The 13847-nt window shown below is 43.9% G+C and overlaps 1 protein-coding gene across 7 annotated transcripts; it reads left to right on the forward strand.

The window, feature by feature from the left end:
• Positions 1-4145: 4145 nt before the first annotated feature.
• Positions 4146-8741, forward strand: TMEM177 (transmembrane protein 177). 7 transcript variants are annotated; one of them, XM_087732654.1, is made up of 3 exons: positions 4181-4196; positions 6378-6548; positions 7613-8741. In XM_087732654.1, the coding sequence occupies exon 3, from the start codon at positions 7627-7629 to the stop codon at positions 8575-8577; it is 951 nt and encodes a 316-aa protein (XP_087588780.1). In that variant the 5' UTR covers positions 4181-4196; positions 6378-6548; positions 7613-7626; the 3' UTR covers positions 8578-8741. The 7 variants fall into 7 exon arrangements, with proteins under 7 accessions (XP_087588782.1, XP_087588780.1, XP_087588778.1 ...); XM_087732652.1 differs by lacking the exon at positions 4181-4196 and adding an exon at positions 4433-4939 and having other exon boundaries at positions 6192-6548; XM_087732653.1 differs by lacking the exon at positions 4181-4196 and adding an exon at positions 4433-4939.
• Positions 8742-13847: the final 5106 nt, after the last annotated feature.

Below are 13847 nucleotides of genomic sequence, written 5' to 3' on the forward strand. Positions count from 1 at the left end.
AGTGCATTGGGAAGAAAATATCTTCCCGGCTCCTCTAAAGACTCTCTGTTTTACTTTGATTGCTTTGATCTATATACCTGCCAATCCCAACAACACAATTAGCCATCTTTTCACTCCTTCCTGAATACTGGGATTTAAAGGTTTGACTTGAGACCAGAAATAGAATTCCCTGTTCTATTCCCACAGCTGTGTTTCTGAATGCTCATCCTTTACTATACTTGTCTATGTATCGCCCCTCTTGAGGGCAGCACGAGGTATGTGTTTATCTTTAAGAACATATGTGTGCCCCAGGAATAAGATAAATAGTTGGGAATAGATAATCTTTTTCTACAGAAAAAGCTTAACAAGGAGACAGGAAGCTTTTTATCCTACTACTTTTTACACATGGCTTTGATTATCAGCATAAGACTGGCAGAGCTTTTGGCATTCCAGCCAAACCTTAACGCAAGGGAAGATGTGGATTCTAACCTGTGCTATCTGAGCCCATAGCAAAATCCTAGAGCACAGGCAAAAATTGCAGTTGTATCCCACATCAGCTGGACAATGTGAATGTTCTGTCTGGGATGGAACTATAAAAGGAGCAGTGGGAATGGGACATGCAAGGAAATATTATCAATATTGGCCGATATCTTCTGTTTTCAGCAACTGAAATTGCTGAGATCTCTACAGGAACTGAAATTGCTGAGATGTCAAAAGCTGCACCTCTGTGCTTTTGCGAAACGTTGTGTACGCTTTAATCCCACTGTCACTTAGCTATTAGCTGCGCTATGGAGACGTGCGGCTTGCTCAGTGACAGGCTGGAAAGCCATTTTGCCACAAGCTTTTCTTCCCCTTCAGTGCAAGTAAGATGGCCATTTAAGTATGAACAGGCTTGACCTTCTGACACCTGTCAAGAAACTGTCACTTAATACATCAGTTTTCAGTGCATTGCCTGATGCCTTCTGCTGAGTTGGAAGTACTTCCAGCATGGGTCATTGTAAATCACCTTCATACAGGTACTTTCTAAGTATATGTTTTGCTTAAGGGCCTTGCACCACTCCGCCATGCACTCGCCACTCATTACTGAAGCACTACGCTCAGCAACATTGAAAGCGGTCCAGGTAGTTGCACAAAAAAACCCAGACTGACATGTCATGCCCTTCCTTTATGACAAGATCTTCCCCAGATCTGCCAACTCATCTCACTTCAGGTTCTTTTTGCGCTCTAACATTTCCTCTGTTATTCAGCAGACTTCTTCTCTGTCCTCATGTCTTTAATTTGACAAGCGCTCTTGTAGAAACCTATAATGTCTACACTGTTCAGTCCCTTGTTTTTCATGATTGCTTCTGTAGATAATTAGCAGATGATCCCTGTCCTGCAGACTTTATAATGTCTCTCTTCCTCCTGTCAATGTTAGTCTATGGTCATAGACTCACACAGTACCTTTCCCTAGTCCCAGAATCCCGCAGTGTCTCTTCCACCTGACACCTGCAAGAACTGAACTACGGGACGAAGCATTTGGGACATGCAACATTGCATAAACTTGGGCCAGAATCGCAAGGCTCTTCATGCTACCCTCCATTAAAGGTTATCTCTGGAGGCTGAATTACCCCCAAACTTCCATAAAAGGGCAGATAAATGGACTCCGTAGAGGAAGAAGAGGCTGGGGGAAGAAATGCATATATCTCAGACTGGTGGACATTCACTGACTGACCACATTTACTTTGGAGATCACATAAGCAAAATAGACTGTGATACCAAATAAATCATTAAGACAAGTCAATGACTTTCAGTTCTGTACTTAATAATCAACCTTTTCGCTAATGTAGCAACAAGACTTTATATATAAAATTGTAAGTTAGAGAGGCAGGTGATGGTAGGCACCTATATGTCTTCTGGTAAAACATCAGACAGAACTGTAATGTATTTTTGAATTAGTAACTTAGAGCATGTCCTATAGCACCACCTAGCAGGCTAATTTAAAAGTGGTCTATATCCCCTGGTCCCTGACTATAATGATGTGCTTATGCAACAGAAATAGGGTGCACTTTAGTTGTCTTTCACCTTCCTTGCTGTAGCAGCTGCTTCCTGAAACCAGAATAATGCTAACATGGTGATTAGTAAGGTTGGGGTCTCTACTTTGCATAATTATATTTATTATAAAGCTCTTAAGAGAAACCATGGTGCAAATGCAATGCTGTGTCAGCCTCTTGAGTTTTTGTGTAAGAAATCATTGGTTTCTAGACATCTCCAGCTGGTACAGAAAGCAGAAACACCTTTCAGAAAGTCAGGCTGTACACACCTGTCCAACCCTCCCTCTGTATTCACCAGTAGGATAAGTAAGTCTCAGGCTTTCAAAATCTGTCATCACGCTGTGTTTCGGTCAGTGAGGAGTCTGGTCTCCAGCTGTCCATCATCACCTGCATGCACTTTTTCTTTGTACATCTGCACGAAGCATGAATGTCAATGCCAACTTAAAAATGATAAGTTTTGGCAGATGATGAAGCTACACACCAAGGCTGCGGACCCACAGCTGGAACAGCTCTCTGCTGATATAAAGGGGGAGATGAAGCTCTCCTCTCCTTTTTTTTTCTGGCTGTCTCCCACCTTGTTACAGCCCTGGCACTTTTCAGACTTTTCAATTATCCCATTCAGCTTGCTATCCTGGCAGAAAATGATCCCTTTTTTCTTCCTTTACTATGTTTTATGCTGATAGTGAGCTAAAAGCAGTGCACAAGAGGGTCTGATGGATGCCAGATCTGGCAAAAATTAAGTGGTTCAGAGGGAGACAGAGAGGTGGAGAAGGTGGGATCTTTCCTCCGATTTTCTCCCTTTGGGTGGCAGCAAACCATTCATCTGCCTTGCCATCATAAAACCATAACCTAAGGCTAGAACTGGGCCCTCTCGCGAAGTAGTTTGTTTTCTTAGCAATTAGCAACTTGTTTATTGGAAGTTAAAACCAAGGCTGTCATTAACAGCCTCTGTTCACAACAGGGAGGGATGCTGGGTATGCCTAGCCAGGCCTGTTGAGCACTAGCATTTCTAAAATGCAGGGGATAAGCAGATCATCCAGCACGAAAAAGATAGGATAAATATCTTCATTAGGATACTTTCATGTAAGTCCTGGAGGCAGACCTGAATTTGAATGAAAACTCGTAAGTATTCAATTTATAATCTGAATCCTTTCATGTGAAAGCAAATCTCAGGCCAGAAGGTCTAGGAACTGCCCCCTTACTTGTAAGAGACGCCTGAATCACGGGCTGCTACAAAGAAAGAAAGATCCATCGAAATTAATCTAAGTAGATAATAACCACGGCTTGCTTTTATTTCTATTCTGCTGTCTCTCAAGCCACTGCAAAGTGTTATTTCCATTTGGATTGTGAAAACCGGTTACCTAATGACTGCCTGGTGTAAAGGGACATCTTAAAACAATGATCCAGCAGCAATGCATAGATTTCCTATAGACGAGGCAAAACCAGTCTTCTACTATCCACCGCCCAAATAAAATCTTAAGCTGACTAAACGCTGTTCTCTGTCCTTGTTTGGCAAGGACCGCACAACCCAGGGGCAAGGCTGGACTGAGGAGAGCCGTGCCCTCGGAGGCCAGCGCTTGCCGAGGGGTGCTGCTCCGTCACCCACCACCTCCGCGCCCCAGCAAGGCCGCGCTGCCGAGAAGAGAGCAGAGCTTCCCGGGCCTTTCTCCGAGCGCCCGGGTGGTGGGACAAATCCATGTAGGGTTATTGAGAAACTACCCTGGCCATCTTCTGCTTTGAGCAAATCATAATTTAAACCAAATTAAAATCCCTGCATGTGTTGTTTTCCTATTACGGATGATGGAAAAATCCTGTGTCGCAGGTGCTAGCTATGCCACTTACTGCCTGCCCAGTAAGTGCTCCTGCGCTGCCGGGGGGGGGCTGTATTAATTAAAGCGCTGGCCTTGCTCTTCGCCTCCATGCTGCACGCAGGGCAGCGCGGCGGCTCGGATCTCATCTCCCCCGCGGCAGATTTCTGCCGCCGATTCACTCGAGGCCACGGCTCACCCACGGGGCTTCCAACTCTCCAAAGCGGGACGAGCCCAAACCCCTCTGCGGCGAACCGTCCCCCGTGGCGGCGGCGCCACCGCCCGCCCATGCCCCTGCCCCTTCCGCCCGCCCTCGGCAGCGGGGAGGCGGCCGGCCCGCCGGAGCCCCGCCTCGGCCGCGGTGCGGAGAGCCTGGGTAGGTGCGGGCGCGGGGCGGGGGGAGGCGAGGCGAGGCCGTCCTGAGGCGAGCGGCCGCCCCGGGCCGCCGGCCCTGAGGGACCGGCTGGCAGCGGCCCTCAGCGGCCCCGGCGTGGCGGGGAGCGCTGCCCCCGCGGCCTGGTTCCGGGGCCGGTCGGGGCCTGGCCGGCCCCTCGCGTAAAGCCAGTTTTAGCCGTCGTCGTCCCGTTTCCCCCCCCCCCCCCCCCCGCCTTTTAATTTTCATTTTTCGACAAGTAAGCCTTGAAATCCTGAGCTCTGGAGGCGGGTCCAGCCCTGCCCCCATTTCCTGACTGATAACGTTTTAAGTTGGGCTTTCCCCTCGGCTGCATGCAATTAGAAGCAATAAATTTATTCAGACATGAGGACAAAACCTGCCTGGATGTCCCCCGTTTTGGACTTCAGCTATTAAAATTCTCGGACTTAAGTGGATGTGCTTGAATGAGCGCCCACACCAGAAACAGTATTTCAGCACTTGGGAGAGACCACCTTATGAAGGTTGTTGTGGCTTGATGGGAACTAAGGAAACGGTTAAGTTTGCAGGATGTGGTCCATATAAATTGCCTTGTAGCTTCCGGTTGCCTTCCTTATACCTAAATTGCACAAAGTTTATGAATAAAAGCAAAGATGCCATAGGCAGTTAGGGCTGCAGTGGGATTTTCTGCAGAAGCTGAGAGTCTGTGCTGACCCCCGGGGAAGATTTGAAAGCAGGAGTGCTGAAAGGTATCGAGGGTAATTTTCCTTTTGTTTTTGTGAGTATTGACTGTGACGAGAAAATGAATACTGCTTTTTCTTGCTTTATTTCCTGGTTATTCTTGCATTAGGTGTGTGGCAGGACCATAGGGCGTAATCCAGTCAAGAATATAGCCTGGGCTGCGAGGGGTCTGTCCACAAAGGTTTGAAACCATGCCTGCATAAAGGTTAATTTAATAAAAAAAAAATATCAAAATAACACTTAGCAACCGTTACAATTTTTATGATTGATGCATAAAAAAGTTCGTGTTAATGCATGGGGGTGTATCCTGCCATTACTGCTGTTTAGGAGAAGCGTATAGATAAGCACAGTGCTTCCTGCCCGCTTCCCTGCGGTTCACCCGACAGCCCGTGGGCTGCTGGCTGGCTGCCTGCCTCTCCAGGTGTGCTTCCCGGCATCCCGAGTCGCTGACCGGGAGGAAGATTCAGTGTCCCATGTGCTTGGCAAGCACCGTTGGGTGATGCAAGAAAGGAGAGTAGACTGGTTTTCAGCGTGGGCTCACCTTCCCCACACTGGTGTGTGTATAAGCTAAGGGGCTACGTTTTCTCCTTGCTATGTTCCTAATCTGAAAAAGATGTTAGCCAGCCCAAACAAGAGGGCTCTCTCTAACATGAGCGGGAGAAGCTTGGGAAGTCCTTGGCTCAGCTTCACCTGTGGATCAAGTGATAGTCTTCATACAGTCATCCCCTTTGAAGTGCTGCCTCCCCCCTCCACTGTAAATGGCATGACCTTTTTAATCAGATCTAGACTACCAGGTTTGCCGAGAGGTCGTTAACTCCAAAGAGGTCATTTGGGTTTAGTATTACCATTTTCTGGTTTTTAGCTCTATTATCAAGGAGGTTTTCTCCTGAAATTGGGTTTCATCCAAGCTCTTGGCTCTTTAGCGTGTTTTTCTTAAATAATTTTGTCAAACAAATCACCACCTCCGGTCTTCAGCAGAATGTAAGAATACCACAGTTACTACATTAAGAAATACATATTAAATTATTGTATACTTACATGCATCGTTGTTTTTATTGAGCAGTCAGTATGTGTTCAGTGCAGTACAAACATTAAACAAGATTATTCTTCCCCTGGTGAATTTACAGTCTGAAAGAGCTTCATAGGAAGAAGTAGTAACAACATATCATCAAAACACTGCCTTTAATCCCTTTTTGTTTCCCTGTGGTTAATACTCATCTGCTGCTGATGGCGACTGGTGTATCCTGGCATGTCATGCAGGGCTGTTTCATGACGTTACAGCCCCCAGTTGTCCACCCTACCCCTCTGCGGGAGGTTCTTGTTCAGCCCGCGTGGAAGAAGAGAGCACGTCTTGTGTTTCAGCTGCTGCCGTACAAAGCCCAGCAGCGTAGCTGAAACCCACCTTTGATGGTACTCTACACTAAGACCTTGGTTGTTGTATCAAAGCACAGTTTCCGTCTGCCACCTCGGCTTCCTGGAAGGACAGCTGGAAATACTCATGTCTTCAACAGCTGCAGCAAGATTCTCTGAAGCTCATGTGTTGAAGCCCTGAGAGACATTGCAAGATGCAAATGGAAACAGGGGCATCCAATTTTCACGGATGTCTGTTGGATTTAGGTGCCTAATTCACTTTTATATCTTTATAGTAGCATCATTTTAGGGGAGAATTCTGTAGCCAATGGGATTTTTTAAGAGATTGGAGCTTTCCTGGGCAGAGCACATCATATGGCTTGGACCATAAAAGGAACTGATACTCCCCAAGGGAAGCAGGACTCTTGAACCGAAGGAGTTGGCAGATTTGAAAGTTTCTAAGTTTATCTGCTTATTTAAAGAGTCACAACATAGTTGTCTGCCCTGAAACAATTTCTGTTGCAGTTTCTGCTCTGGATTGCATGTATTATTTGTCAGAGAAATTATTTCAGAGACAAATTTTTTAAAGTAGCAACTGAAAGCATGCTGCTTTCTGAAAATAGCTTTTTGCTGAGTAGGTTAGAACCACTGCTTGGAAGTTGAAATCTGAAAAAAAAAATAGAAAAAACACATACTGTTCTTCTTTTCTTTTTTTTTTTTTTTTTTTTTTTATATTGAGGTTGACTATCCATTAGAACAAACTCTAAAGGAAAATTCTGAATCCTGAAATTTTCAAATCAAAATATGATCCTATTTTGGAAGTTGTAGTCAAGCTCAAATTACCGAATTTAGTATTGAGGTTACTGATTAAAATTTTTGGAGCTATACTGTAGAGGAGGTTAGTGTAGATTAATCTAATTATTGGCCTTTCTGGCCTTAGTATCTGTAGTCTGTGTCTGTAGTGGAGTGCAACAGCAGGATTGTGCTGGCAAGGACTAGACAAGTATGGTGGGTAAATACAGAATGTGTACTGATTGCTGGGGGAAGGAGGAAGTATGGTGGCTTGATTATTGTCTTTATTGTGGTAAACTGATTTACTGGAGGAGAGGGAGAAGTTAATTCTCTGTATCGATCGTCCTATGTTCCAAGGCCCAAAAATTAATGAGTATCACTTTCTCTGTAAAGGTGTTTTGTTAATGTACAAGAGACAATGCTTCTTTGGTTATTGTACTCTGCTTCTTCTCGTGTTTTTTGCTTTGTTTTTTAAAATGCTGCAGAGATGAGAGACCCATTTATGCACACTTTAATTCCTGATTTTGTGTTACAAACAGGTTAGGATTTGACTATGGCAGTGCAGTTCCTGCGGAAGGCATCTGTGTGGTTCAAGAAGCGCAAGATCACTTTATTGGCCGTTTCTTGTGCGGGACTGTTTGGCGCTAACCTTTCCTATCATGTGTTTCCCGAGCAGACATTCAAACTGTTGCATGAGTGCTGGTCAGAGGGGCAGCCAGCTGAGCTCTCACAGAAGCTCTGTGGTGTCTTTCAGGATGTCCTTCAGGATACTGATGTGAAGTCCACTGACTCCTATCGAGCCTTTGCAGCTTCTGGCTTCCACCCTGTGAGTGCTGGAATCCCCTGGCTGCCTGGAGGCTCTTTGGTGGGCATCCCGCCTAATTTTGATAGCACAGCTGAGGATAAAAAAGGAATAGTCAACCACGTTGTTGTGATCAATGGCAAGGAAGTAGACTGGGAGAGCAACAAAGGTGTTGCTTTGAAAGAAGCTCTGACATTTTCACTTGAAGCTCAGAAGTTTGCCATTGCCAGAGAAGTCTTGTATTTGCACAATGGCAGCCCTTTAGCAAGTGCAGTTGTGGCTCCGACTTGTTTAGCTGGTACATTTCTCTGTGGGAGAGGTATAAAGGTGCTTCTGGGTTTATCTCCTGGCCCTGTGATACTTCGCAGCATCTGTAACCTCATAACTGCCGCTGGTGGACTAATGTGCTATTTCGTTTCTTACGATGCCATGACCTATCATCTAGACTGCAAGGCTGACAGAAAGGCAGCTACCGTTTCCAAAGACTATGCCAGAGGAGGGGTTGAATTTTATGATAAAATCTTGTCCCGCAACAGGATTCTTCGTGGTCTGATGGGCAAACAGGGGATGAAAATGTATGCCCCGAGTGGTAACCTTTTCCCAAGACACTGGTTCAGAATAAAGTATACGCCGTACACTTACCGAAGAGATTTGATTGTTAATATTTTAAGAGAGTTCCAGGCACAGGAAGGGAGTGCTTGAATTTTAAACTTGTGAATTATGTATTCTCTTGGAACACTGCTGTGCTGCTTTTTATTTCATTTTTTTTTCTCTGTATCTTCATTAGAATTTCGGGGTTTATTTTTGCATATAGTTTGAAAGGAGTTATTGCATATTCTGTGAATAAAGAATTCTCTCTTAAAATATTAAAGACTCGCTTCAAAAGTGGTCTGTTCTGTGTGCATCTCAAATCACAAGACCACAGAAGGAGGGAACTTCTTAGATGCTGATCTGGATGTTCTGCTGCTCTGCTCTGCCTTCCTGCCAGTGCAGTCTGGAAAATGGAAACGGTACATTCCAGCAGAGTTTTGGGAGCATTATAAATTAAACTGGGCTGTTTGTATGTATGTTTGCCATTCCTCCTATGCAACAACCCAAAGATGTTTAAAAAACTGGGCAGCTGTATCATGCTGTTACATAAATACCAAGGCGGTGCTTCTGGTTTTTTTAAGTTCTTGTGCTGTGTAAATTCTTACGCTGTAATCACTGTTCTTCAGTAGGGCACGCTAGTTATGCTGCAGTTCATACTAATACAGCTAGATTATTACCAGCACCTGAGTCATTTAGCTTAAATCTAGTTCTGCTCTCTACATGACATGGTGACAGCAGCGTGTGTATCTTGAAAGTTTCCCAGCAGTGGCAGTACATAACATGATGGTCACGGGTTGGTTGTTTTCTCACAAGTGGGATAAGCGTGTTCAGGGGAGGGTTTTCTGTTTGCTTTGGTACGGTTCTTGTTTCATTTAAAAATACATGTTGATGCATGTCACCTTTTATGTCAAAAAAGGCAAGGTCTAAGAAATAAATCTGGCATTTGGTGCAGACACTGGTGAGGTCTGTGATCAGGGGTTGCCAAAGGAAATCATTCTCCTGTTTCAGAATAGCCTAAGAAGGTTTTGTCTGGCAGAACCGAGCCTTGCCCAGGACTACTAATCTTTGGAAGAAGAGTCTTCAGTGCACAAGCAGTAAGCGTTCCGCTGTAGCCTCACCTTGGAGTTTTTATGTGATCTCCAAGATGATAGTTCTCAAACTTTGTAGTTCCCTCTTTTCTGCGTTTCTATTGCAGCCGTTCTGGTAGCCCTCCCCGGTGACATCACAGCAGTTCTCCTCTTCTCTGTTGTCATTCTTACAGGAGACTTCTATTATTTTGTATCTTCTCAGTCACAGATGTGCTCGGTGTCCTCTCTGCCCTGGTTTTGCCCCTTTTTCATCTGCCACAATAATAACTGTCATGCCTGTGTTTGCTCAAAGCATTACTGCGTTCTGCTTTCCCTTTGAGTCACGCGGTGATGCAAAGTTGATACACTGGCCGCTCAGGCACTGGTGTTGCTTTACGTTGCTGAAGCCATATGTACAAGATGTTTGCGTTTCTGCTGAAGTAATCTGTCATGGATGTTTTTCTGGACCACGACCTTCACTTACAGTTGTCCTTGAAGTATCAAGTCATGAGATGCCTCTTAGGTGCTTTCTGGCTGTAGGTTATTGTTCTTGTGACCTTTGTGAAAGAGTTTGACAAAATCTCCTAGTCTATGGAATAAAAGGAGACTTCACCTTTAGGCAGGAAGCTTTCAAAGCTTCAGGCTAAATCTTATTTGACTTCTCTTCCAGGTCAAACCAATATAACAGGTCAAGACAGTGTTTTTTTAGTTGAGTGATGCAGTGGCTCAAGACTGGAATATAACTCCTGTTTTATATAGCCCATGAGTTCAATTCATCCTCGTGTTACTCCTTCAGACAAGTCTAAACTCCATGCAATGTTATCAGAGAGAACTTGGCCCACTTGTTTTATGTGGTTTAGGGAGCTGCTACTACATAAAGAGTGCAAAGAGGAAACAGAGGGCTTCTTTGAGATTTACAACAAGTAGCAGTTTAAACAAAATTAAATTAATCTGCTTGCCTCTTACCACTCCTTGCTGCTGCTTTTCATTGAGGTGCCTGCAGCTAGTGCTGTTATTTAACGTTCTCAGGTTGTAAAGCCCCAGTGTTGCTAATGGATTTTGCAGTTGTGCACTTTGCTTTACTCTTACAGCTGAATTCTCCAAGAAGCTCCACGTATCTGTAAATGCTCTGTCTGATTTACCCTTCTTTGAACTTGCTGTGGCATATTGGTGTCAGTAAGGGAGGACTGGCTAGTTTTAAGACATGCCCTTGCCTTCCGAAGAGATGTTCTTGCCAAGGGCTTAGAACACCTCCATCTCTATATAGTCAAGATCCTATTCTGCTGCCATCTGTGTAATCTAGAAGCACATTACTGTCAATATAAGGGAATTGGGAGTTGAAATCACAGCTGCTAATTAAGATTTCCCTGAACTTTGGGAATGTGTGGATTGTCCTGGAAAAGGTTTGTATTGTGTGTGTGTGTTGCCAGGTAATTGTTGCTTGCAAGATCACCTATGCTATTTGGCAAGTAAGAATAGCACAACTCAAATATATGGCCATGAAAATACTCATGCAAAGTCTTATAGTATTGTAAATGTTTTTCTGTAGGTGGAACTTGGATGAAATCAAATAGAAGTTCCACATACTGGTGATAGAAATGGGTCTAGTTTTGAGAGCACGATAGAAGCAATCACCCCAGAATTAAAGGTGAAAACGTCAGCTGATCATGCTCTTCTGTGCTACCAACAGTCAGATGTGGAAAAGCAGGTTTATTCAGTAGCCCAGAAGAGCCCAAGTGAACCAGTTTGTAAATAGCGTCAGTGAACAGCCTTATAGTCTCCCCCAGGTCTGAAGCTGAAACTGAGGAGTTCAGAAAACTTGTTTTAGTAATAACTGGCTTCTCTTGCACTGCTCAGATGAGGCAGACTTCGTACAATTTTTATGTAGGGAAGCAATAGAAAATGTTAAGCAAAGGGAATTGCTAGGAGACATGGATATAAGAAGCCTAAGCCAAGAAACTGTAAAAGCAAAGGTGTGAATGAAATAATGAACTCTCATAAAAATGGATATTGGCTACAAAAATGAAGCGCTCTTTCTGTCTGATAAAGTGATTAAAGGATGAAGTATGCATAGAAAATGACCAAAATTAGTTGCTAGTTTAAATTTATACACAATCTAGTTTAAAGAGAGATTTGCTTCACTGGCTTATTTAGGTTATTATCCTGAATTGTCTAGATAAAAGAAAATGATCCTTATAACTTATTTTTTATATAAATGTAATGCTTGCTGCTACATAAAGCTTTAGTGGATAATGCTGCAAGAGACGAGGGCTACCTAGGTGCTTTGCTCAGAATTCCCACTGGTGTGCAAGAAATGCAGGGTCTGGCTCACGTGTTTCTTTCCCTGTCATAAAAATTGTGGTTTCTTGTCATGGAGATGCCTTCAGTTTGTTTAATGGTCAAAACCATAAAACTGTCAGAAATAGAACAAGACTGAGAGCTAGACAGTTTTCTTGAAGACAAACAAACTGTAGAAATAATCTGATTTAAAGTAATTTCTGAATCAGCTGCTATGGGTATATGGCTCCTCTTGCAGTTTACAGGAAGAAGGAGCTTCAGAGGTTGGCTTCCAAGAGAGAAATCTCCACCCAAGTGGCATGTGAGTAAAGAACGTCCCCCATGGTATTGCCACATGGGCTTCAGTTGAAGTGTAGCGCTCCTTTAGAAAACAGCACTTCTTATTACGGTAGAGTGCTGTTATCACCTGTTTTCACATTAAAGTGGTTTCCAGAACCTGACAGATAAGATGGTGAGAGAGCTGACTGCAAAGCTGTGGAGCCTGTGTTGCCCTACAGGGTAAGCTGGTGGTGTTGGGAGAGGTGATGCTGCTGTCATTTTGCCCTTGGCCACAGCAGTTGTGAAACAACCATTGTGACAAAGTGTGGCTTGGGTGGGAGTGAATTAAAATGTATGAAGCAAGTCATCGTGACTGAATCACAGGCAGCTTTCACTAAAAGAACAAATGCAGAGAATCCATCCCCGAGCAATTACTGCTATATGCAGCCATTGTGGGCATCATTAAAACAGCTGCAGGCATCTCCGCTATGTGGAAATGCAATTCTTAGCAAGCTGCAGACACTGAGACAAGTATGTGGGCCATATCCTGCAACTGTTAACCGCTCCTGTTCATTAAAAGCTTCATGTAGCAGGTGTGATTACATTAATATAAAAATTATTAAGTTGCAGACAACCTGCCATCCGTGCATGCACCAGTTCCTCCTTGATTTCATTCATCTCGGCTGGAAGTGTATATTACTGAAAGGCAGAACGCACTGGTAAGTAGAGGAATGCTGATGTAGGAAGACATAATTAAGATCTCGGAATAAGGAGAATACTGTCAGGAAGAGAGAGAAGCTGAATTTGGTTGTTATCAAAACTAGACTTAAGAACAGAAAAACAATGTAATTATTCTCTAGGAATTGCTATGTTAGACAAGTTAAATCTGAAGGCGCTGAAAAATGGCTTATGGATGTTTTGCTGGGCTTCTTTTTCACTGAGAATGTATCGGTTTGTTTAGCTGAAGCGAGTATATTCAAGCTGCTCAAGCTGCCAAACCTGTAAAGTGGAGAAAATGACTAAAATTTGGCTAGAAATTAGTCTGTCTTCCCCATCTGGAAAAAAAGGATTTTTTGGACAAGCCAAACTCTTAAGCTTCATAGCCAGAAATGAACACTGAAACGTTTCTGCAGTTGGGAGCTCTCACTCTCCTCAGTCAGACCAAGTTTGCCATGATGTATCCTGGTCTCCAGTCTTGAGAGAAAGAGTGCTCTTAAAAACTCCGTTTGTGTCCAAAAATGCTCTTTAGAAAACACATCCAGCCCAGGTGTATGTTTATTTCCCCCCACCGTAGTCTTCCTCTACTCCTTACTGCAGGAACCATTTGTGGTACTATGTGCTTGCGCAGTACTTACTGTAATGGGACCTCTGCCTCACAGTGTAACAATGAGCTTCCTATGCATGGCAGTAATTAAGTGTATTGGGCCTAAGTTCTGAAAAAAGAATTGTCCTCCGAGTCCTGCATCCTAGAGAACATTTTATTTTTTTTTTTATGGCTGAACTTCCATCGTCTGGAAGTTTGGCCCTTTCCCAGTCCAGATGGGGTTCCATAGAGGCACTAGCTACTTTGGTCTGCAGGAGCATTACTGTGTTAATGTAGTCAAAGTGTTAACGGCTTCTTTCAGTATAAACGAGTAAGAGGTGAAGTTGTGTCCTCCTTCGTGTGTGGCCAAGCTACTTCTGCTGTAGATGTCTTGCAAAACATCAGCTGTCATTAGGATGACTAATAGTATTGAGGAAACACAAGACACTGTGAGC

The sequence above is a fragment of the Nipponia nippon genome, unplaced genomic scaffold (genome assembly GCF_047370975.1).
Source record: "Nipponia nippon isolate SJK-2023a ecotype South Korea unplaced genomic scaffold, ASM4737097v1 scaffold_5, whole genome shotgun sequence".
Taxonomy (NCBI): Eukaryota; Metazoa; Chordata; class Aves; order Pelecaniformes; family Threskiornithidae; genus Nipponia; species Nipponia nippon.

Coding starts and splice junctions, on each gene's coding strand:
- TMEM177 (XM_087732656.1), top strand. CDS start 7,627: ATGGCAGTGCAGTTCCTGCGGAAGGCATCTGTGTGGTTCAAGAAGCGC.